We start from the raw sequence: 25,468 nt of genomic DNA on the forward strand, positions 1-25,468 counted from the left end.
TTTGATTCAGATCTGTGTTGATTTTTTTAGGAATTTGCTAAATATGATAAATTTGAACATTTTGCAATTTGCTCCATTATCCATAAATGGCTATCTCAATTTTATACATTTCAAAAAATTTCACTTCCAGCCCTCTCTCACTATTTCCTCCCACGCCGCTGGCCTCCAGTCTTTGATTGACAGTTCACTCTTCTCTCAGTAAGGCTTATTTTACACTTACTGGGTTTTTTTTAGGCTCGCAATCTTTTTTGCATGCCATATCGCTGCAATTTTCACGGTCTGCCACAGTAATGGACCACAAAAAACTTGAGGATCGACATTTTTCGTTTTTTATGGGAAAAGTATTGGGAAAAAAACGGCATTCCGCAAAACCAGAAGTCACTGTGCATCACAAAAACAAGCTTCCGTTGTTTTTGTGGCCCCATTTAATTTCAATGGGGGCTGTGTCCATAAGCCGTGAAAAAGAGCGAGCAGGCTCGATATTTTTTCACGGTCCTAAATAAGGCCATACTGCGCACAGCGCTCCATGGAATTATTGCGGCCTGTTTTTACGGCCCCATAGAAATCTATTGGGGCCGCAAAAACGGAACGCAAAATCACGGTAAATGTAAAAGAAGCCTAATCTGTCTCCTCTGCACAGGCATTAGCATTGCCTGAAAGTGTCTCATCAGAAGGGGTTGTGCATGACCAGTGATCTCCTGATGACCTGGCAGAAGCTGGTCCATTCGTTTCGCAAGATCATCAGGAGCTTACAGCACATGTGCCCTCCCTTCTGATGACCCAAAATTGGCAATGATGATGTCTGCGCAAGGGAAAAACGTCACTAAGAAAAGGTTGATTTGTCAATAAAAGATCTGAGACTGGAGGTGGGCAGCGAAAAGGGAGAGAGCTAAAAGTGCAGTGCATGCTCTACTGTACATGGTCTTAAGACTTCAAGGTTGAATTTATTTCTCAAAAAAGCACCAACGAAATACTGCAGGGTATAAATATAAGAATTGTAGGGGTTTTATACTCATATGTTTAGCTAGGTGTTAAATATACTGCAGCCAGGTTCTCCTTAGCCCCGTACCGCCGAAGCCTGTTTTCACCTTCTTCACATGGCCAAATTTTTTTTTTTTCTTTATCAGGTAATTATTATGCAATGCTTCTATATATCTCAATGATTTTGACAGTTGTTCATGACATATCTGTCATGTTAGAGGTAATTTAAGTCAACATGATACAGTGCATTCAGTTTTTGAATTTCAGCAAAAATTTAAAATAACCAAAAAATTTCGTTCAACTTCACAATTGTGTTCCACTTGTTGTTGATTCTTCACCAAAAATTTACATTTCATATCTTTATGTTTGAAGCCTGATATGTGGGAAAAGGTTGAAAAGTTACAGGGGGCCGAATATTTTCGCAAGGCACTGTATGTGTTTAGGAAAATATCAAAAATTCAACAAAAACTTTGAACAATTTGCAATTTTTGTACATCGAATTTTTGTTAAAAAAACAGTTATACCATTCAAAATAATTAAGAAAATTTACCACATGTCTATTTTATATCAGCATCATTTTTAAAACATTTTGTTAGTTAGAATTGTAGAAGGGTTAAACGTTTTGCTGCAATTTTTCATTTTTCCAACAAAATTAACCTAAGGGAACACTTAACATTTGAAGTGACTTAGGAGCCTATATGTTAGAAAATGCGCAAAAGTGACCCCATTATAAAAACTGCAACCCTCAAGTTATTCACAACAATGTGTAGAACGTTTGTTAACCCCTTAGGCGCTTTATAGGAATTAAATAAAGCTGAAGCAAATAATGAAAAATGAGTAATTTTCCATCACAATGTTAACTTAGCCCCAACTGTTTAGTTTTAACAAGATAACAGGAGAAAACTAAAAATTTGTAGTGATATTTCTCCTGAGTACAAAGATACCACATAGATGGTGGAAAACTACTATTTGGGCACACAGCAGGGCTTGGATGAGGAGGAGCGCAATTTGAATTTCAGAGTACAATTTTGGCTGAAATTGACTGCTGATGCCATGTTTGCAGATCCCCTGACACGCCAAAATAGCAAAAACCTCCCACTAGTGATCCCATATTGGAAACAACACATCTCATGAAATTCACGCTTGGTTGTGGTGAGCATATAGAACCCACAAATGCTTCAAGAATTTTATAACATTTGGAATATGAAAATCAAAAATACATTTTTTCCACAAAAATGTTGCTTTAGCCCCAAATTTTTCATTTCATTTCCATTTTATTTCTATTTATTGTGAAAATTCTCCTGAGTTCGATGATACCCGATATGTGATCAGAAACTTCTCTTTGGGCAAACAGGCGGGCTCGGAAAGGAAGGAGCACTATTTGAATCTTGGAGTTAAATTTTTGTTTGAATATATTATGGATGCCATGACATATTTGGAGAGCCAGAGAGGTGCCAAAACAGCAGAAATCCCCATATAAGTGACCCCAGTTTGGAAACTGCATCCCTAAAAGGAATTTATCAATGAATGTGATGATCATTTTAATCCAGCTTGTAATTTGTAGAATTTTATAACAATGGAATGTGAAAATGAAAGATTACATTTTTTCAACAAAAATGTTGCCTTAGCCCAAAATTTCTCATTTCAACAAAGGTAAACAACAAAGGTAGGAGAAAATGGACCCCACAATTTCTTGTGCAATTTCTTCTGAGTACTCCGATCTCCCATATATGGTCAGAAACTACTGTTTTGATTCATGGCAGGGCTGAACGGAAGCAGCGCTATTTGTTTTTTAGAGTACAAATTTGGCTAAAATAGATTGAAAACATCATGTTGCATTTGTAGAGCCCTTGAGCTGCCAAAACAGCAGAAGACTCCCACAACTGACCTCATTTTGCAAACTACTGCCCTAAAGAAATTCATCTAGGGGTGTGATGAACATCTTGAGCCGGGAAAATGGAAGATTACATTATTTCCACAAAAATGTTGCTTTAGCCCAAAATTTCTTATTTTCACAAGGGTAACAGGAGAAATTGGACCCTACAATTTGTTGTGCTTTTACTCCTGAGTTCGATGAAATCCCATATTTGGTCAGAAACTACTGTTTGGGCGCATGGCCGAGCTTGGAAGGGAAGGGGCACCATTTGAATTTTGGTGCAAAATTTTAGCTAGAATAGATTATACTGTCACATGTTACATTTGGAGAGTGCATAAGGTGCCAAAACAGCAGAAACCCCCCACAAGTAACCCCATTTTGGAAACTGCAAGGCTTGACTGAAGAAGGAAGGTGCACTATTTGCGCAAATTTTCCTAGTGCCACAATATCAGAAACCCCATAAAGTCACCCCTTACTGTAATTTACACTTTTCTGAGAATTCTTTTACAGGTGTAGTGGTGATTTTGACTACATGGATTTTTTTTCCAAAGTGAAAATTCCAAAAATGACATTGATCGCGTTCTAATTTGACGTTTTAGAGGCACAGTAAAAAAGAAGCATCAGTTCAGGAATTACCTGTTTTTTGGGGGCGTGGCCTGGACTGCTATGGCGTAGGTTGAGCGGTGCTGGAGCTCCTGAGGAAAATCCTCTATAATCAACCAAAATCGCCTAAAAAACGTTTTTATTGTCAAATCCTTGGTTGGATCTTATCCAGTGCCTCATCTGGGTCACTATGATCCGAAAATTATTTTAATTTTACCACATAAATTTTAGAAATCAGCCCTAGAAAAGTTTGGGCCTTCAAACTACAGGGTTGAGGTAATCCAGCCTCAGGAAGCTAATACCTTCTAACAAGCGGCTCAGCTAATAAGCCAAAGGACCTGAGGTAAAAAACATCAGATTTTATTATAAACTCCCTCTTTGGCTTTGGTAGTGAGGAGGAGGGAAGTGACAGCTACAGGCACACACTATGGAGCCGTCTCTGCACAGCTGCTGCTCCCTCCCCTATTGCCTGGGGATATACCGCCCTGTGCTCATTAGCATAAAGTGCTAAGCCTCCCCGGATTGAAAGACGGAGGCAGAAGAAAGCGATCCAGAAGCATCGGGGAAGACCCGGAGCAGTGACGTGATATCAGCTCCACACAGAAGCCGACGCTGACACTCCCCCAGACCTTGGAACAAAAGGCGGGAAAAGACGGCTGCCATTTTATTGGTGGACGGCGACAGATCAGAAGGCTTGAGAGACAAGAGTACACCAGCGACAGCAAAGAAGAAGATCTGCGCTGGTCAACACATCGCAGGCTCCGGATCCAAGCACCACCGGACTCAAACAGCGGTAAGTTCCGGCCCCCTGCTGGGAACGAAAATACACCGGCGGTCCAGCGGGGAAGACAGCGACGACCGACGGCTCCTGTGCAGGACAACGGTGGAACCACACAGACAGCGATCTCTGCAGGAGCGACAGGAAGACTCCAGTGCAGCATAAACTGTTGTTGAAACAGCTAGGAGCCCTGCAGGGCTCACAAAGCAAAAGAGCTATAGCCTACTATATCAGTCGCTGACAGGATCTAATCCAGGTAACTGGCTATTTTAGTGAAGCTGACTGGGAAGTCCTAAATCCAGTCATATTATTCGGAGAGTTTTATTTCTACCCTGATTCCTTCCTGATTAGCACATGTCTCTAGGAGAACAATCAGTTCTTGAAAGATATTTGTTTGTTTTGGGGAATTAACCTGCACCCTTTAACTAACAAACACAAAGTGTTATATAACCATGCTCTGTTAGGAAAAATCTATTTGTATGCCCCAGTGATTTAATCTGCACTTTTTAATTCTCAGGTGCTAGGTATTATTTAAGCATATTCTTCTGTAATTACTGTGAAACTATATACGCCACCTGTTGACACAGCTAATTGCTTGTTTATATTCAGATGATTTCTATTACCACACTCACAGGGGTATTTCCATAGTTGCTCCCCTTTTGCTGTTTGAGACCACTTTGTGGGGATTTTTTATACACCAGGGCCAGCCTCACCAGGATTAACCTGAGATCAACATAGAGGACATTGTCTACAATTCCAGCTTTGCTTGGGGCTACTATTTGTGGAAAATCTTTAATCTTTATTCTGAGACCGTCCTAAGTAGACACTCTCTGCAAATCAGGCTATTGCTTGGGGATAACAATGAGCAAGAACTCGTCTAAACCCCAATTCTTAAACATGGCCTCTTCTATACCTCAAAAACCCCAAAGGTACAAAGGTTCTGGGCGCAATCCATCAAAGGACTTAATAACCACAATAAGTCCCAATAGATCCAGGTCTCCATTAACCCTGCTGTTCTGTTCGGTCTGGGGAGACCTATTTTGAACTTTGGTATTTTTTGGGGTGTTCAAGATGCGGTTCTGAAACTTGTGGTTGATTGACTTAAATGAGGATGGGTCGGTCGGCCACGGGTTTCAGAGCCGCATCTTGAATATTTTAAAGAATATTGAAGTTCAAAGTCGGTCATTTTTGACAAACAGAACAGCAGGGTTAAAAGACGATGAGGAATTAGACTATGATAAACTCCCCAATTCAAACAGAGTAAAAAAGAACCTCCCAAACACTTTTGTAGAGATGGACTCATCTACATCTTTAAAGAGGAAAACTCCAGGGGCTATAGGAGAGAAATACACCACTCCTAATGATTCATCTGACGAGGTCTCAGAGATATTCTCTCCTACTACAAGCCCCTCCAAGCCAAAACCAAAAAAAAGTAATCCAAACCCCGACAATACTCAAGGATTTGATATGAATTCTTTACTAAAACTCAGGCAGGATCTCAAAAGAATCATATTTTCATCATACCATACCATGGTCAAAAACTCCAAAATGAAGCAATACTCTTCAATAAATAAGCCAACACGATACATGGTTAATAGATTGAAAAAGACTAGACAATCAAATAGGATCAACAAAATAAAGAACCAAAATGGAATAACGGTATCTCATCCTCAAGACATAACTAATTCCTTCGCTGATTTTTATAATAAATTATACAATTTACAGTCACAAACTTCTACCCCAAAACCCAATACCTCTGACATTGAAAAATTCTTGTCCACAATTGAACTCCCCAAACTGACCCATGACGATTTAGAAAACCTAACTTCCCCATTCTCCCAAGAAGAAATTGAAAAGACCATTCTTCAACTCAAAGATTTTAAATCACCAGGTCCGGACGGTTTCGGGAATGAATACTACAAATCCTTCACCAAAATACTTTCCACACACTTACAAAAAATCTTTAATATAGCTAGTTCCTCAGGAAATTTCCCAGAAGAAATGTTAGAATCCACAATAATATTGATCCCCAAACACAATTCCGACCTGACTCTTGTAAATAATTACAGACCAATTTCCCTCATAAATGCAGATTTGAAGATAAACTCCAAATTAATAGCGAATAGGCTCAAATCCTACCTACCATCATTGATAAATGGGGATCAGATCGGTTTTATGAAAGGTCGTCAAGCGACTGATGGCACTAGAAGACTGATTAATTCAATCAAACTGATACACTCCTCTAAATTGCCAACGGTAATTATAACTTTAGATGCCGAAAAGGCTTTTGACCGCCTAAATTGGCTCTATCTAACATCAGTTCTAAGTAAATTTGGTTTTAATGAAATATATATTAACAGCATCATGGCACTTTACTGTAGGCCAAAAGCCAGAATATATACTAACAATTATTCTTCTGCACTATTTGACATATCAAATGGTACAAGACAAGGTTGCCCCCTTTCTCCACTTCTTTTTATACTGTCAATGGAACCATTGGCACAATCGATCAGACAAAACAATAACATAAAAGGTTTGAAAACACAAACACGTCAGTATAAGATTGGCCTTTTTGCCAACGACCTGATATTTACCCTGACTGATCCTTACAAATCAATCACAGAACTGCAAAAAAACCTTAAAACGTTCTCAAATATTTCCTTTTTTAAGATTAACGAAAATAAATAAAAAATCTTGCCATTTTATTTGAGCGACTTAGAAACAAAGAAAATTGAGAATATATCTTCACTAAGCTGGTCAGAGGGGGACTTAGAATATCTAGGCACGATCATCTCAAAAAACCTTGAGGCAATAATGAAGAAAAATCTGGACAAACTCTTAGAGACAATTAACAATGACCTTAATTTCTTTGGTACAAAAGACCTATCATGGTGGGGTAGAATATTGGTTATCAAAATTTTTATCATCCCAAAAATCTCTTATATACTAAGAACACTCCCCCTAAAAGTCAACACATCTTATCTAACCAGTATACAATCCACAATTAATTTGTTCATCTAATATATAAAGCTGTATGTTGAGTATTTCAACAGGTTCAGCAGTACATGTGTACATGTGCCAACTGATAGTGGATGGGAACTGGGTGCAAATTCTGCAACATCGATATTGGAGGATGAGCAGACCTATTTTAGAGTATCCGAAAATGATGTGAGGAGGCAGTTTAAGTCACTTAACATTGGTAAAGCTGCAGGACCAGATGGACTCAGCTCACGTGTCCTTAAAGTGTGTGCAGACCAGCTGTGTACTGTCTTTACGCGCCTATTTAATGGAAGTCTACAAACACAGAGGGTACCGGTGTTATGGAAAACTTCCTGTCTGGTGCCGGTACCCAAGACGACTTCTCCTGCAACCCTAAATGACTATCGTCCTGTAGCCTTAACATCTCACGCTATGAAGGCCTTGGAAAGATTAGTGCTTGCTCACTTAAGACCGAGGGTCAATGCTTTTATTGATCCCCTTCAGTTTGCTTACCGACATAGATTGGGGGTGGATGATGCTATCCTTTCTCTGCTACATAGGGTACATTCATTTCTGGAGACTGACGGAACCACGGTGCGAGCGATGTTCTTCGATTTCTCGAGTGCATTTAACTCCCTGCAGCCACTTTTACTACACAAAAAGATGACTGATATGAAGGTGGAGGAGGGGATGAGAAATTGGATAACTGACTACCTATCAGATCGGCCACAGTTTGTACAGATGGGAGCAGTGGTGTCAAGCAGATTATTGAGCAGTGTAGGTGCCCCCCAGGGAACGGTGCTTGCGCCCTTTCTATTCACACTGTATACTTCAGACTTTCAGTATAAATCTGAACTTTGCCATCTTCAAAAATTTTCGGATGACTCTGTGGTTGTGGGATGCATTAGGGGAGATCAGGGGGATGAGGAATATAGAAGGGTGGTGTCGAATTTCGTGGATTGGTGCAATGGTAACTATCTACAACTAAATGTTAAGAAAACCAAGGAGTTGGTGGCCAACTATAGCAGGATAAAGTTGGAATGCTTACCGATCACTATTGCTGGTCAGGAGGTAGAGCAGGTGGAGAGTTACAAATATTTGGGGGTCCATTTGGATAGCAAACTGGACTGGAGATGCCACTCAGAGTTTGTCTACAAGAAGGGGATGAGCAGACTGTATTTCCTAAGGAAACTGAGGTCTTTTAATGTGTGTAGCAAAATGTTAGAAATGTTCTACCAATCTGTAGTGGCAAGTGCCATCTTTTTTGCAATCACGTGCTGGGGTAGTAGTGTGCGGGCCTCTGATGCTAATAAGCTGAATAAGATTATTAAGAAGGCAAGTTCTGCTGTGGGCTGCAATCTGGACTCTTTTGGGGAGGTAGTGGAGAAAAGAACTCTGAGAAAGTGTATGACAATTATGAACAATAATGCACATCCATTATATGAGCTATTCATGAGACAGAAGAGCACCTTCAGCAACCGGCTAATACTTCTGAGGTGTAAGAAGGAAAAATATAGGAAATCGTTTGTGCCAACTGCCATGGGAATGTACAACAATAACATTAGGGTTAAACCACCAAGGTGAATGTCTACTTATTTCTCTACATTTCAGTTCACTCGTTGTGTATGACCTACTCTAATGTATAATGTTCTTCTGTCAACAAACTGTCATGTCAACTATGGAATTCCTTTATGATTTTTATGATTTAAGTTGTGCTGCTGTGATACCATAATTTCCCACGGGATCAATAAAGTGTATCGTATCGTATCGTATCGTATCGTATGTGTGTGTGTGTATGTGTGTATGTCCGGGATTGGCATCTGCACCGTCGCAGCTACAGCCACAAAATTTTGCACAGTCACACGTCTGAACCCCGAGAGCGTCATAGGCTATGTTATGAGGCAAAATTTTAACCCCGCGCGTTCCAATTCACCAAACAATTTTGCCCCTATCTACATAATGGGGAAAAAAGTGAAAGGAAAAGTGTTGGAGGCGTCGCAGCTACAGCCACAAAATTTTGCACAGTCACACGTCTGGACCCCGAGAGCGTCATAGGCTATGTTGTGAGGTGAAATTTTAACCCCGCGCTTTCCAATTCACCAAACAATTTTGCCCCTATCTACATAATGGGAAAAAATGAAAGGAAAAGTGTAGGAGGCAAATTGACAGCTGCCAGATGTGAACAAGGGGGACTTAAAGAATGAGAGCGATGGCGCCAAAGAGTATATACCGTACAGTTGCTAAGGTGGGGCCCCGACATGGGATACTCACCACACACGGGGATATGAACACACACACAAAATGCGCCACACACTACCACGTGTTTGAACACATATTTCCCTCAGCACACATTTCACCACAAATACACCAACCTCGCCACATAAAAGTCGAAACACAAAAGTCGCCGCTCAAAACTCGCCACGCGCAAAACTCGCCACATGCAAAAACTAGGCTCATGCAAAACTCGCCACAAGTGCAAAACTCACCTCATGGAAAACTCGCCACACGCAAAACTTGCACACGCGGAATAATTGCCACATGCACAAAAGTTGCAACACATGCAAAAGTTGCCTCACACAAAACTTGCACATACTCAAAAGGCACCACACATAAAACTCGCCACGCGCAAAACTCGCCATGCGCAAAACTTGCTGCACACAACTTGCTACACTAACCTGTCACATGCAACTCGACACACAAAAAGTTGCTGCACGCATGTTGCCACACAAAACTCATCTCACAAAAGTCGCTACATGCATGTCGCCACACGCAACTCAACACACACAACTTGACAAACGACACTCGCCCTAAAACACACACAAGTCTGGCATCCTTCAAAAATAAAAATCTGATTAATAAGCAGACAAACTACAAGAGAAATAAAGGTACTATATAGGAAATACGGCAGCTGTCAGTCACAAGACCTGTCTATTATGTGTATGTGTGAGCTAATATATACTGCCAGGGGGGAGGGCATCCTGTTGGCTGGGGATTTATCAGGCTGCCAATTTAGCTTACAAATACTGAGGTAAAAATACTGAGCAAATAACATGTGAACGAGGTCTAATACAGGAGGAGATGACACACAGGTATATACTATATACAGGAGAGATGACACACAGGTATATACTATATAGAGGAGGAGATGACATACAGGTAATACTATATACAGGAGGAGATGACATACAGGTATATACTATATACAGGAGGAGATGACACACAGGTATATACTATATACAGGAGCAGATGACCTACAGGTATATACTATATACAGGAGGAGATGACATACAGGTATATGCTATATATAGAAGATGACATACAGGTATATACTATATACAGGGGAGATGACACACAGGTATATACTATGTACAGGAGGAGATGACATATAGGTACAGTGGGGCAAAAAAGTATTTAGTCAGTCAGCAATAGTGCAAGTTCCACCACTTAAAAAGATGAGAGGCGTCTGTAATTTACATCATAGGTAGACCTCAACTATGGGAGACAAACTGAGAAAAAAAAATCCAGAAAATCACATTGTCTGTTTTTTTATCATTTTTTTTTTGCATATTATGGTGGAAAATAAGTATTTGGTCAGAAGCAAACAATCAAGATTTCTGGCTCTCACAGACCTGTAACTTCTTCTTTAAGAGTCTCCTCTTTCCTCCACTCATTACCTGTAGTAATGGCACCTGTTTAAACTTGTTATCAGTATAAAAAGACACCTGTGCACACCCTCAAACAGTCTGACTCCAAACTCCACTATGGTGAAGACCAAAGAGCTGTCAAAGGACACCAGAAACAAAATTGTAGCCCTGCACCAGGCTGGGAAGACTGAATCTGCAATAGCCAACCAGCTTGGAGTGAAGAAATCAACAGTGGGAGCAATAAGAAGAAAATGGAAGACATACAAGACCACTGATAATCTCCCTCGATCTGGGGCTCCACGCAAAATCCCACCCCGTGGGGTCAGAATGATCACAAGAACGGTGAGCAAAAATCCCAGAACCACGCGGGGGGACCTAGTGAATGAACTGCAGAGAGCTGGGACCAATGTAACAAGGCCTACCATAAGTAACACACTACGCCACCATGGACTCAGATCCTGCAGTGCCAGACGTGTCCCACTGCTTAAGCCAGTACATGTCCGGGCCCGTCTGAAGTTTGCTAGAGAGCATTTGGATGATCCAGAGGAGTTTTGGGAGAATGTCCTATGGTCTGATGAAACCAAACTGGAACTATTTGGTAGAAACACAACTTGTCGTGTTTGGAGGAAAAAGAATACTGAGTTGCATCCATCAAACACCATACCTACTGTAAAGCATGGTGGTGGAAACATCATGCTTTGGGGCTGTTTCTCTGCAAAGTGGCCAGGACGACTGATCCGGGTACATGAAAGAATGAATGGGGCCATGTATCGTGAGATTTTGAGTGCAAACCTCCTTCCATCAGCAAGGGCATTGAAGATGAAACGTGGCTGGGTATTTCAACATGACAATGATCCAAAGCACACCGCCAGGGCAACGAAGGAGTGGCTTCGTAAGAAGCATTTCAAGGTCCTGGAGTGGCCTAGCCAGTCTCCAGATCTCAACCCTATAGAAAACCTTTGGAGGGAGTTGAAAGTCCGTGTTGCCAAGCGAAAAGCCAAAAACATCACTGCTCTAGAGGAGATCTGCATGGAGGAATGGGCCAACATACCAACAACAGTGTGTGGCAACCTTGTGAAGACTTACAGAAAACGTTTGACCTCTGTCATTGCCAACAAAGGATATATTACAAAGTATTGAGATGAAATTTTGTTTCTGACCAAATACTTTTTTTCCACCATAATATGCAAATAAAATGTTAAAAAAACAGACAATGTGATTTTCTGGAATTTTTTTTCTCAGTTTGTCTCCCATAGTTGAGGTCTACCTATGATGTAAATTACAGACGCCTCTCATCTTTTTAAGTGGTGGAACTTGCACTATTGCTGACTGACTAAATACTTTTTTGCCCCACTGTATATACTATATATAGAAGGAGATGACATACAGGTATATACTATATGTAGGAGGAGATGACATACAGGTATATACTATATACAGGGGAGATGACACACAGCAGGTATATACTATATACATGGGAGATGACATACAAGTATATACTATATACAGTAGATGACATACAGGTGTATACTATATATAAGGGAGATGACAAACATGTATATACTGAGGTGAAAATGAGAGGTGTAAAGTGAAAATGAAAAGGTGTGAGTGCAAAATGAGAGGAGTGAGGGAAAATAGTGGAGTGATCGGAAAATGACAGATGTGAGGTCGAAATGACAAGTGTTAGGGGGGAATGAGAGGAGTGAGGGAGAAAATGAGAGGTGTGAGGGAGAAAATGAGAGATGTGAGGGGGAAAATGAAAGATGTGATTGGGAAAATGAGAGGCGTGATGGGAAAATAAGAAAAGTGAGGTGCTATAACTAACCACAGATATTTACTATGCCCAGGCAACGCCGGGCTCTTCAGCTAGTCTGGAATAAAAAAAGGGCCCGAATACCCACAAGCATATTATATAAGTGCAAAGAATTTGGGGGTATAGGCCTACGCAATATAACCGCCTTATACTTATCAAACCTTATCAAACAAAGCCAATATTGGTTCATGCAAGAGGACTATCCAAATTGGCTTGATCTAGAAATTAGATAACTCTCTTCTCGACCCTCTTCAATCTGGTTTCCGCTCTTTACACTCTACTGAAACTGCCCTCACTAAAGTCTCTAATGACCTACTAACAGCTAAATCTAATGGTCACTACTCCATGCTAATTCTCTTGGATCTCTCTGCAGCATTTGATACTGTGGATCATCAGCTCCTCCTCACTATGCTCCGCTCCATCGGCCTCAAGGACACCGTTCTCTCCTGGTTCTCCTCCTATCTCTCTGACCGATCCTTCACTGTATGTTTCGCTGGTTCCTCCTCCTCTCACCTTCCCCTTACTGTTGGGGTTCCTCAAGGATCAGTCCTAGGCCCCCTCCTCTTCTCTTTGTATACTGCCCCTATTGGACAAACAATCAGTAGATTTGGCTTCCAGTACCATCTCTATGCTGACGACACCCAACTATACACTTCTTCTCCTGATCTCACGCCTGCCTTATTAGAAAACACCAGTGATTGTCTTACCGCTGTCTCTAGCATCATGTCCTCCCTCTATCTGAAACTAAACCTGTCAAAAACTGAACTCCTCGTGTTTTCTCCCTCTACTAACCTACCTTTGCCTGACATTGCCATCTCCGTTTGCGGTTCCACCATTACTCCAAAGCAACATGCCCGCTGCCTTGGGGTCATCCTTGATTCTGACCTTTCATTCACCCCCCACATCCGATCACTGGCTCGCTCTTCTTACCTGCATCTCAAAAACATTTCTAGAATTCGCCCTTTTCTTACTTTCGACTCTGCAAAAACTCTTACTGTTTCACTTATTCATTCTCGTCTGGACTATTGTAACTCTCTACTAATCGGCCTCCCTCTTACCAAACTCTCCCCGCTCCAATCTGTCCTGAATGCTGCTGCCAGGATCATATTCCTCACCAACCGTTACACCGATGCCTCTACCTTGTGCCAGTCATTACACTGGTTACCCATCCACTCAAGAATCCAGTACAAAACTACTACCCTCATCCACAAAGCACTCCATGGCTCAGCACCACCCTACATCTCCTCTCTGGTCTCAGTCTACCACCCTACCCGTGCCCTCCGCTCCGCTGATGACCTCAGGTTAGCATCCTCAATAATCAGAACCTCCCACTCCCGTCTCCAAGACTTTACACGTGCTGCGCCGATTCTTTGGAATGCACTACCTAGGATAATACGATTAATCCCCAATCCCCACAGTTTTAAGCGTGCCCTAAAAACTCATTTGTTCAGACTGGCCTACCGCCTCAATGCATTAACCTAACGATCCCTGTGTGGCCTATATTAAAAAAAAAAAAAAAAAAAAAAATTAATTAACTGGTTCATGCAGCTTTACATGAACACCCAAGCCTTACACTATGGCTGGTCCGAATAACTATAGCAATTGTTACCATCCACCTCTCGTGTCTCCCCTTTTCCTCATAGTTTGTAAGCTTACGAGCAGGGCCCTCACTCCTCTTGGTATCTGTTTTGAACTGTATTTCTGTTATGCTGTAATGTCTATTGTATGTACAAGTCCCCTCTATAATTTGTAAAGCGCTGCGGAATATGTTGGCGCTATATAAATAAAAATTATTATTATTATTATTATTATTAAATTACCCACAATCATAATAAACCTCCCAAAGAATTAGTCTTCAACCATATTCTAAACAGAACCAACAATATTCACGTTAAACACCCTATTTTCTCTTCCATTATATATGCATGAGACAAACTTTCTAAAAGGAAAAGAGGATCCAACAAGAAAATTCTACTCTACAATACCCCTATAGATATTATTACGCTTACCCAAAACGCTGACCCCTCTCCCATGTGGCGAGAAAAAGGGATCCTAAAATTAAGCGATATTCATGATGGGGTTAAATTTATCAGTTTCAGCTCCTTGAAAGAAAAATTTAACATTCCCTCCTCAGCCTTTTTTCCTTATATGACACTGAAAGAACAAGCCCAAAATTTTATCATTAAAAAACCAAAAATCTCCGAAGCTACTACTAATTTATTAAAAAACCCCAAACATTACTTATTTTGGAGTAATAAGCAAATTTATCGGTGGTTCAACAACGACACAAAATTTGACAAGTTATTTTACATGAATAAATGGGAAAATGATTTGAACACGACATTTACTCCAGAACAGTGGGAAAACGCGATCCATTTCACCTATGCAACAAATATTTGCATGACACTACAAGAAGCATATTTTAAAATCATCACAAGGTGGTACTTCACTCCGGCTCGCCTCTCCCACCTGCCATCGGGAGGGTCTCCCCTGTGCTGGAGAGAATGTGGAGAATACGGAAGTTTGCTACATATGTTTTGGAAGTGTCCTAAGGTGAAACCCTTATGGAGACAGGCCACAAAACTAATCAACAAAATATTAAAAGATAACATCATAGTTACCCCAGCAATGGCCTTGTTGTCTTTACAATGGGAAAGCATTGACACAAATGCGAGACCTATTATAATCCACATTTGTTTAGTGGTTAAACAAATTATAGCATTCCATTGGAAAAATCCAATTTTACCAGCCTTTACTGAAATCATAGACCAAATTAACCTACATAAAGCATATGAAGAAAACTTTGCAATAGCAAACAACTATTATAAGAAATATGATAGGAAATGGAAGAAATGGGTTGAGGTATATCCCAACTTACCACATTAAAAGGAAAGGTGACAATTAATGTATACCTGTGAAGGTAATATATGTTAACCTGTTAATAATTGTTAATAATTAATCAAATTCTGTTATGACTGGACAGCATGTCCACAATTTTTCTCTTACCCTTTTCCCATTCCCACTTCCCTCATCTCCCGCCCTCTCCCCACCCTTATTTCCTTGAAAGTTGAATATATGATTATCTACAAAACACAATATTAAATTTCAAAATGCTTAATAAACATTATTTGAAAGGAATTACCTGTTTTTTTTGTTCTTATCTTTTATGCTATTCACCATGTTATGAAACTGATAAAATGACTTTATTCTTGAGATTGGTGAGATTACAGCTATACCACTTTTATGTAGTTTTTTTTTTCATGATTTGCTGCTTTTACACAATGAATGTTTTTATAGAAAAATAATTGCTTTTGCCTTTCTTTATTCTGAGAGCTATAGCATTTTTATTTTTCCATCAATGTAGGTGAGTGGAGGCGTTTTTGGCAGGACAAAATGACGTTTTCAGGGATACCATTATTATCTACATACAAGTTTTTTTATTGTGTTTTATTTAATTTTTTGCTTGGTTACTGTAAGGCAGGGGTCCCCAACCTGTAGCTCGTGAGCCACATGTGGCTCGCCTGCTCCTGAAATGTGGCTTGCCGACGGTCACCGGAAAGAAGACTACTGTGTTAAGTCCCCAGGGAGCCGCCCCGCCGCCTGTAATACTCGCCCCACCGATGGTAATATGCCGCCCCTCCTGTGTATGTATGTCAATCAGTGACTGCATTCATGCCTGCGCAGTGGTGCGGGTCACTGTGCTCTATTGAAGCCGCACAAAGTCTCGCGAGACTTCACAAATCTCGCAAAATTTTAGTTACTGCAGCTTCAACAGAGAACAGCGACCCGCGCCACCAGTTACTCTATTGCAGTGTGGGCCCGAGCCCGCACTGCAATAGTTAAAGCCGCCAGCCAATCGGAGGCTGGCAGCTGACGTCAGCGCACACATCGCTGGCGTATGACCCCATTGTCATTCGCCGGCAAGTGCACGCTTGAGACATATGGAGGGATCTTCATCGCTGCAGGAGCGCGGCAAGGTAAGAAGAAAGATGGTTTTTTTAATTGAAAGCAATGTGTTTCACCAGCAGGATGGAGACACATGGACCATGTGTCTCCATCCTGCCCAGGGCAGAATGGGAGACACTGGGGCAGGATGGGAGACAAGGGGGCAGAATGGAGACAAGGGGCAGAATGGAGACAAGGGGCAGGATTGGAGACACGAGGCAGAATGGAAACAAGGGGCAGGATTGTAGACATGGGGGCAGGATGGAAGACATGGGGAAGAATGGGAGACACGGGGCAGAATGGAGACACGGGGCAGGATGGGAGACACGGGGCAGAATGGGAGACACGGGGCAGAATGGATACACAGAGGCCGAATGGAGACAAGGGGCAGAATGGAGACACTGGGGCAGGATGGGAGACAAGGGGCAAAAATGGAGACAAGGGGCAGAATGGAGACACTGGGGCAGGATGGGAGACAAGGGGCAAACTGGAGACAAGGGGCAGAATGGAGACACGGGGCAGGATGGGAGACACGGGGCAGAATGGGAGACACGGGGCAGAATGGATACACAGAGGCCGAATGGAGACAAGGGGCAGAATGGAGACACTGGGGCAGGATGGGAGACAAGGGGCAAAATGGGAGACACGGGGGCAGATGGGAGACACGGGGGCAGGATGGGAGACACAGGGCAGAATGGAGACACGGGGCAGAATGGAGACACTGGGACAGAATGGAGACACGGGGAAGAATGGAGACATGGGGGGCAGAATGGAGACAAGGGGCAGAATGGAGGTAAGGGGCAGAATGGAGGCAAGGGGCAGAATGGAGACACTGGGCAGGATTGAAGACACGGGGCAGGATGGAGACATGGTGCAGGATGAAGACAAATGGGGCAGGAATATGGGGCAGGATGGAGACAGATGGTGCAGGATCTTGGGGCAGGATGGAGACAGATGGTGCAAGAATATGGGGCAGGATAGAGACAGTTGGGGCATGATGGAGACAGATGGGGCAGGATGAGACAGATGGGGCAGGATGGAGAAAGATGGGGCAGGATCATGGGGCAGGATGGAGACGGATGGGGCAGAATCATGGGGCAGGATGGATACGATGGAGACAGATGGGGCAGCATCATGGGACAGGATGGAGACAAATGGTGCAGGAAAATGGAGCAGGATGGAGACAAATGGTGCAGGATCATGGGGCAGGATGGAGACAGATGGGGCAGGATGGAGACAGATGGGGTAGGGTCATGGGGTAGGATGGAGACACATGGTAGAAAGAAAGCAGCGAACAGAGAATATGAGATCAAAAGGACAAAAATAATAAATATAAAATAATAAATATGAAGTGATAAATAATAAATATCACCTCAAAATAGTGTATTAATGTCCAAGTGAAAAAAAAAAAAAAAAATATATATATATATATAATATGTATAAAAGACCACTACTTAGAAGCTGAATGGCAGACCATTCGGTGATTTGGAACAAAAGAAAATCCCTACGTATGGAAGTAAACTCGTATATAGAAAAAATAATAATAGTGACCCAATTAAAAACCCAAAGTAAAATAATATCAAACAGGTATAGTATGTAAAAATGCCTTTATTATAAATATATGTATATATACTGGGCAAAAAATGGCAACAGCAGTAATGTGCCTGTAGCTGGAGGGAAAGGTATACAAAACAAGATATACAGCAAAATAGCAATGATAAAACCGGACGAAAAAAAGGAGGCAAGGTACGTATGAGACAAAACTAATAAAAAATATATATAAGAGAGACAATTGTCATATAATGACTAGAAGAAAGGAATCCACATATAATACGTAAAAAATGATTGTAATGATATTCAGTTATGCTGCAAAATGTGTAAAAAATACATACAAGTGTAAGAAACAAAATATATATAAATAAATAAACAATAAAAATAAAAAACCGTGTTGTGTATAGGCAGAAAACACAAAAAATAATCAACTGAATAAACTGTGGTGATATTAAAGACAGTGTATGACAAAGGCGGTTTTCCGTTACCTGGTGGCTTTGCGTGGGCTCCGCATGCCTTTGGGTCCTACTGGAGGCGCACACGCCGCTATGCCTCTGCTCCCTTCATCGGCCATTCTGATACTTTACCTATTCTTTGACTGGATGCCGTCGCTGTGCGCATGCGCCGCCTGTGCCCCCTTAGGTGCGCGTCCCACGTCATCGTTGCCATGGCAGCCTCTGCCGGGTCACATGACGTGGATTCCGCGCACTTCCGGGTCCTCCTGGCCGCCATGCCTCTGCTCCTTCATTGATGGGATCTCTCCGCATATATATACACCTCCGGTTCCTCCTGTACATCACCCCCTGATGAAGGACACAGTCCGAAACGCGCGTCGGGGTGGTCTGTACCTGGAGGACCGGACGGCACTTAGGAGGAGGTAATATTACTGCTTTTTGTATGTAACTCTGCATTGGTCTCCATACTTTCCAGTTCATGCTGCATCCTTCATACTCGGTTGTGTGTACTTGCACATTGCACTTTTTGCTTGTGAGTTATTCTCACATTCATGCTTTCCGGTACTTAGGCGCTGCATGTTTTGTTGCGCATTACACTTATTTTCCTGCACAAATATACGCAATTGGCATATAGCTCATTCTTTGCACAAACATACGCAATTGCCGTACAGCTCATTCCATATCTATGAGCCGGTTTTTACACATGCTCTCCTGTATTTAGGTGCTGCATGTTTTGCTGCGCATTGCACTTTTTTTGCACTAATATACGCAATTGTCGTACAGCTCATTCTATATCTTTGAGCCGTTCTTAACATAGTTTTTACCCTTTGTCATACACTGTCTTTAATATCACCACAGTTTATTCAGTTGCTTATTTTTTGTGTTTTCTGTCTATACACAACACGTTTTTTTATTTTTATTGTTTATTTATTTATATATATTTTGTTTCTTACTAGTGTTGAGCGATACCGTCCGATACTTGAAAGTATCGGTATCGGATAGTATCGGCCGATACCCGAAAAGTATCGGATATCGCCGATACCGATATCCGATACCAATACAAGTCAATGGGACACCAAGTATCGGAAGGTATCCTGATGGTTCCCAGGGTCTGAAGGAGAGGAAACTCTCCTTCAGGCCCTGGGATCCATATTAATGTGTAAAATAAAGAATTAAAATAAAAAATATTGATATATTCACCTCTCCGGCGGCCCCTGGACATCACCGCGGGTAACCGGCAGGCTTCTTTGTTTAAAATGCGCGCATTTAGGACCTGAGGAATGACGTCGCGGCTTCTGATTGGTCGCATGCCGCCCATGTGACTGCCACGCGACCAATCAGAAGCCGCGACGTCATTCCTCAGGTCCTAAATTCCTAGAATGAGGAGTTTAGTGCCTGAGAATGACGTCGCGGCTTCTGATTGGTCGCGTGGCGGTCACATGGGCGGCACGCGACCAATCAGAAGCCGCGACGTCATTCCTCTGGTCCTAAATGCGCTCATTCTAGGAATTTAGGACCTGAGGAATGACGTCGCGGCTTCTGATTGGTCGCGTGGCAGTCACATGGGCGGCACGCGACCAATCAGAAGCCGCGACGTCATTCCTCAGGTCCTTAACGCGCGCATTTTAAACAAAGAAGCCTGCCGGTTACCCACGGTGATGTCCAGGGGCCGCCGGAGAGGTGAATATATCAATATTTTTTATTTTAATTCTTTATTTTATACCTCACTATGGATCCGATACCGATACCCGATACCACAAAAGTATCGGATCTCAGTATCGGAATTCCGATACCGCAAGTATCGGCCGATACCCGATACTTGCGGTATCGGAATGCTCAACTCTATTTCTTACACTTGTATGTATTTTTTACACATTTTGCAGCATAACTGAATATCATTACAATCATTTTTTACGTATTATATGTGGATTCCTTTCTTCTAGTCATTATATGACAATTGTCTCTCTTATATATATTTTTTATTAGTTTTGTCTCATACGTACCTTGCCTCCTTTTTTTCGTCCGGTTTTATCATTGCTATTTTGCTGTATATCTTGTTTTGTATACCTTTCCCTCCAGCTACAGGCACATTACTGCTGTTGCCATTTTTTGCCCAGTATATATACATATACTGTATTTATAATAAAGGTATTTTTACATACTATACCTGTTTGATATTATATTACTTTGGGTTTTTAATTGGGTCACTATTATTATTTTTTCTATATACGAGTTTACTTCCATACGTAGGGATTTTCTTTTGGAGACACATGGTGCAGGATCATGGGCAGGATGGAGACAGATTGTGCAGAAACATGGGGCAGGATGGATATGATGGAGACAGATGGGGCAAGATCATGGGGCAGATGGAGCAGGATAATGAGGCAGAATCATGGGGCAGGATCATGGGGCAGATTGGGCAGGATCATGGGGCAGATGGGGCAGGATCATGGGGCAGATGGGGCAGGATCATGGGACAGATGGTGCAAGATCATGGGACAGATGGGGCAGGATGGGGAGATCATATGGGGTAGGATGGGACGATCAGATGAGGCAGGATGGGATAATCAGATGGGGCAGGATGGGAGAACATATGGCTGGAGCCAGGAATGAGACACACCGGGGCCAGGATGGGGGATATTATTACTGCAGTGAGGATTTTATTTCATTTTTTGAGGATAGTGTTTTATATGGGGGAGGCGATCCTGTTACTGTGCAAAGCAACACTGTCGCCTTTTTTTCTTCATCTGGTGTAGTTTAGAATTTGGGGGGAAAAAAAGTAATGTGTTCTGCAAGCGGAGCTCTAGATACAGTGGGGCAAAAAAGTATTTAGTCAGTCAGCAATAGTGCAAGTTCCACCACTTAAAAAGATGAGAGGCGTCTGTAATTTACATCATAGGTAGGCCTCAACTATGGGAGACAAACTGAGAAAAAAAAATCCAGAAAATCACATTGTCTGTTTTTTTAGCATTTTATTTATTATCTCAGTTTGTCTCCCATAGTTGAGGTCTACCTATGATGTAAATTACAGACGCCTCTCATCTTTTTAAGTGGTGGAACTTGCACTATTGCTGACTGACTAAATACTTTTTTGCCCCACTGTAACTGTGTTATTTCCTGCAGAAACAAGCCCTGGCTGGAAGAAGTGATGGCAGTTTGTGCTGGATGAAGATGAAAAGCAAAGGTGAAGGACTTCACCTAAAGACGTCACTGGTGACTCAGTGTGTTAGGCCTCTTTCACACTTCTGTCAGTACAGGTCCGTCGCAATGCGTCAGGCCGAGGTACCGACGGACGTTGTGAAATTTGTGCACGACATGGGCAGTGAATGCAGTTTTTCGATGCATCCGCTGCCCATTCTGGGAAAAAACGCATCCTGCGGGCACATTTGCAGAATCCGTTTTTATTCCAAAATGACGGATTGCGACGGATGCCAAATAACCGAAGTGTGAAAGAGGCCTTTCCTGTACACTGATACTACACTGTACTACAATGTGGCTCTCGACCAACTTTCATAGCAGAATGTGGCTCTCAAGGTAAGAAAGGTTGGCGACCCCTACTGTAAGGGTTCAATAGTGTGACAGTTTTATAGATCAAGTTTTTCTGGATGCGGCAATACGAAATGTGTAATTTTATTGTTCTTTTTGGTTTTAAATAAAATGTGTATTTGTTGGAGTAATATTTTTTCACAATGTTTTGTGTTTTTTTTTAATTTTTACAGTTTTTTTTACTTTTTTTACACTTTTTCTCAGTTGCGCTATGTTAATTTAACTTTTATTCAATTGCAATACACATGTCATTTTCACACTGGCAAAACACCTTTTAGACCCTGCTTATGGCAGAACCTAGGAGGCCACCATCGCTGACTGACTAGGAGGTCATGACTTCACTTCCTGCTGACCATCTGCTGTCATATCAATCATCCGCAGCCAACGATCTCGTTGTGAGGTTTCTGATACAGTGGGAGAGGGAGTCTAATTACAGTATGTGATCATTTTCTCATAGGCACGCAAATTATTATTTGGCATTCTACAATACCCCTCAGAGAAATATTTTTACTCTGACCTAAAGAAAAAAAATTAAAAAAATTAAAAGAGTAAAAATATCAAAAAGACCAATTCTCGTCATCTAGACATTATCACTGAAATTAGATGTAGATTGATGCGATCTCCCCATACTCACCAGCAGGAGTGATGAGTGTAATCGACATGTATAAGGTGTACTCCAACATGTCATCATCGTTTTTAAAGTTCTTCACAAGATCTCTACTCAACAACACAGCAACTCCTTCTCCGTCCCTAATCTAATGGAAAGAAAATGGTCAATAAATGGGAACTGGACTTTCAACAAACTTTAGATTAATCAATAGTACGAACGAATGTAAGAAGCTCTGTAACACACATTATCAGATAATTCGGCTTCCTTCTCTACTTAGTTGTCCTTTCTCCCCTTTGGTTTCTGAACTTACCATCCATTTGAAAAAAAAAACATCTCAATTTTATCTTTTTCTAGATAAGTCAGACTCACAGCTCCTTGTAGTGTTAGATTATACAACCTATTATACTCTATGGAAGAAGGGAAGGGGGAAGGAGTGAGGCGCAGAGTTAGAAAACAGGCAGAGGGAGACACAGAGAGGTTGTGTTGAACTTTCACATCTATACTGCTCAGTACTGCCATACAGGCTCAGACTGACCCATAGGGTAACAGGGGAATCCTCCGGTGGGCCCCCGTGCAGATGATCCCCCAACCCCATTGTATGGGCAGTACTTGGCATAATTCAGTTGATTCACTCTGTACAGAAAAAAGCAGCATCTCATCATTCATTAACCACGCTACCCAGTTTATTATTATATAGAGATATAGGAAAATTTGTTAACGAGGGAAGTGTAATATTTGTATGCAAGTGAAAAGTGGGACCCTCAATGTCAATGTTACTCGTGGGCCCTCAGCACCCCAGTCCCACACTGCTGCCATATTCTGTCTTTTATCCTTCTGCATTTTCTGTCTGTGTGCTAAGGAAAAAGGGAGGAAGAATACCTTTCTGTTCTGTGATATATATGGCAGACCTCATAATAGTTAGTCTATACCCACCAGCTCAGAGGCAATTGTAAATTAAGAAACAGAGCATACGGAAGGGAAAAATGGTGAAGATACGGGATACAAATCACATAATAGCCAAGAATACTGTTGTTTCTCATGTTCACATACATAACAGCTTATTCTGTAAAGTTACTTAAAACTATATATATCCTTTGATTAAAAGATCAGCAAACAATAGTGGCTGAAAAAAAAAAAAAAAAAAGGGAAAACTGTAAAAGCTTCAGAATCAGGAGATTCTATCATTCTTTTTTTTTTTTATAAAGAAAGAAACACGTTCTGGATTAAAAGATATAATTTTCTCACCGGAATCTGTCTCAGGGTATTTGGTAAACTGGTCTTTACAGCATCTTTATTGACCCCAAATATTATAAAGGCCATGCCATTTACAGGACCTCCATGGAGGAACCTGACAACGAAGAGAAAACCAGAGAAATGATAGTGATGTCGTAAGCTATAAAGTTGTCTGATGTACTACACAATGGAAATATCACTCATAACTAAAACATAATATACAGATATTCATCACTAATCTGAAAGACTCATGCTTAGGGCTCATTTACACAATCCGATAGTTGGCAACGAGTGTTCATGGGAATGCTTGTTCCTGATGTACAGTAGGCCTGTCTAACTAGGTCGGCCATCACCCGATGAACAAGCCACCTGTCTAAATGGACCCTCTAGCTGATGAGTCTATGACAATAACAATTTATTTTTGGATATGTTAGTAGGTAATAGCTTGAACAAATAGGTTCACGCATCATTGCATCGCAAACCCAATTCAGGAAATATTATTTTATTTGCAAACACTTCACATTCGAGAAACACCACCAAAGCAATCAAAGGAGAATGCACAAAATTAGATGAGCATGCACATCCGAAATTAGGTAAGAAACCCAGGTTTAAAACCAGAAATATAAATTAAATCAGAGTGGCGATTTTGATAACGTTGTCCATAACACTTTTCATACAGTATGTAAAACATCCCAGAGAGCTTCTGTTTGCCACAAAAAAAATTAGCATGAAAAAGGTGCTTAAGAAGAACACACCGGTTCATGAATTTGGCGCTTCTGAGTGAGATGCGCCTTTGTGAGCTGCACAAAAAATGCTGCTCCAGTCAAGGACTGGCTTATAAAATGCCCATGTCACAGGTTTACCGTGACACAGATGAGCCAGAAGACCATAGCATCTGATTTCTTCTACTCCTGCGCTGAACAGAAGCACTTCACCTTCATAATAAAAGTAAATTTCTTTGGACAGTGCAGGGTTTAAATCGGCCATGTTGAGAGCTCCTGGAGCTTAGACTCACAGCTGTGCACTGTTAGCCACTCCCATATCCTATATAATATGGGTCCTAACTAACACACATTGTCAGAGATAGCTTTTGCTACATGGCTGGAGGTTGCTGTTGGTGGTTATTTGAGTAAGCGGTTAGTGGATTTATCCGTCACTGTTGATTGGCTTTGAGTGTGTGATAAATCCCTTTCTTCTCCTACTTTGGTTTAACTCCATTCTCCACTCCCCAATGTATACCTCCGTTACATGTACAGTATGTATATTTGTATGTTTGGTATTTTCCGTTACCCCTGTTTGTATTACCTTGTTAGTCTGGTTGGTGTATTACAGTACACTACTACTCCCCTCTTCCCTGGGTGGTGAAAGGGTATAGACGGAGGGCAGATTCAGGAGTTATGGCAAGGTATGTGACCCTGGCATCTTCACCATCAGAAGTAATTAGGATAGCAGGG

General features: G+C 41.5%; 1 protein-coding gene across 1 annotated transcript in view; it reads right to left on the reverse strand.

Annotated features, from left to right (window-relative positions):
- The window catches only part of LOC138674679 (A.superbus venom factor 1-like), a 372,946-nt gene that overhangs the window by 263,467 nt on the left and 84,011 nt on the right, over nucleotides 1-25,468 (reverse strand). The window contains exons 8-9 of the mRNA XM_069762494.1: nucleotides 24,027-24,129; nucleotides 22,806-22,926 (exon numbers count right to left, since the gene is read on the reverse strand). Coding sequence (XP_069618595.1) covers nucleotides 22,806-22,926; nucleotides 24,027-24,129 — 224 coding nt within the window. The remainder of the gene's footprint in view (nucleotides 1-22,805; nucleotides 22,927-24,026; nucleotides 24,130-25,468) is intronic.

This window comes from Ranitomeya imitator, chromosome 4, assembly GCF_032444005.1.
Source record: "Ranitomeya imitator isolate aRanImi1 chromosome 4, aRanImi1.pri, whole genome shotgun sequence".
NCBI classification, from domain to species: Eukaryota; Metazoa; Chordata; class Amphibia; order Anura; family Dendrobatidae; genus Ranitomeya; species Ranitomeya imitator.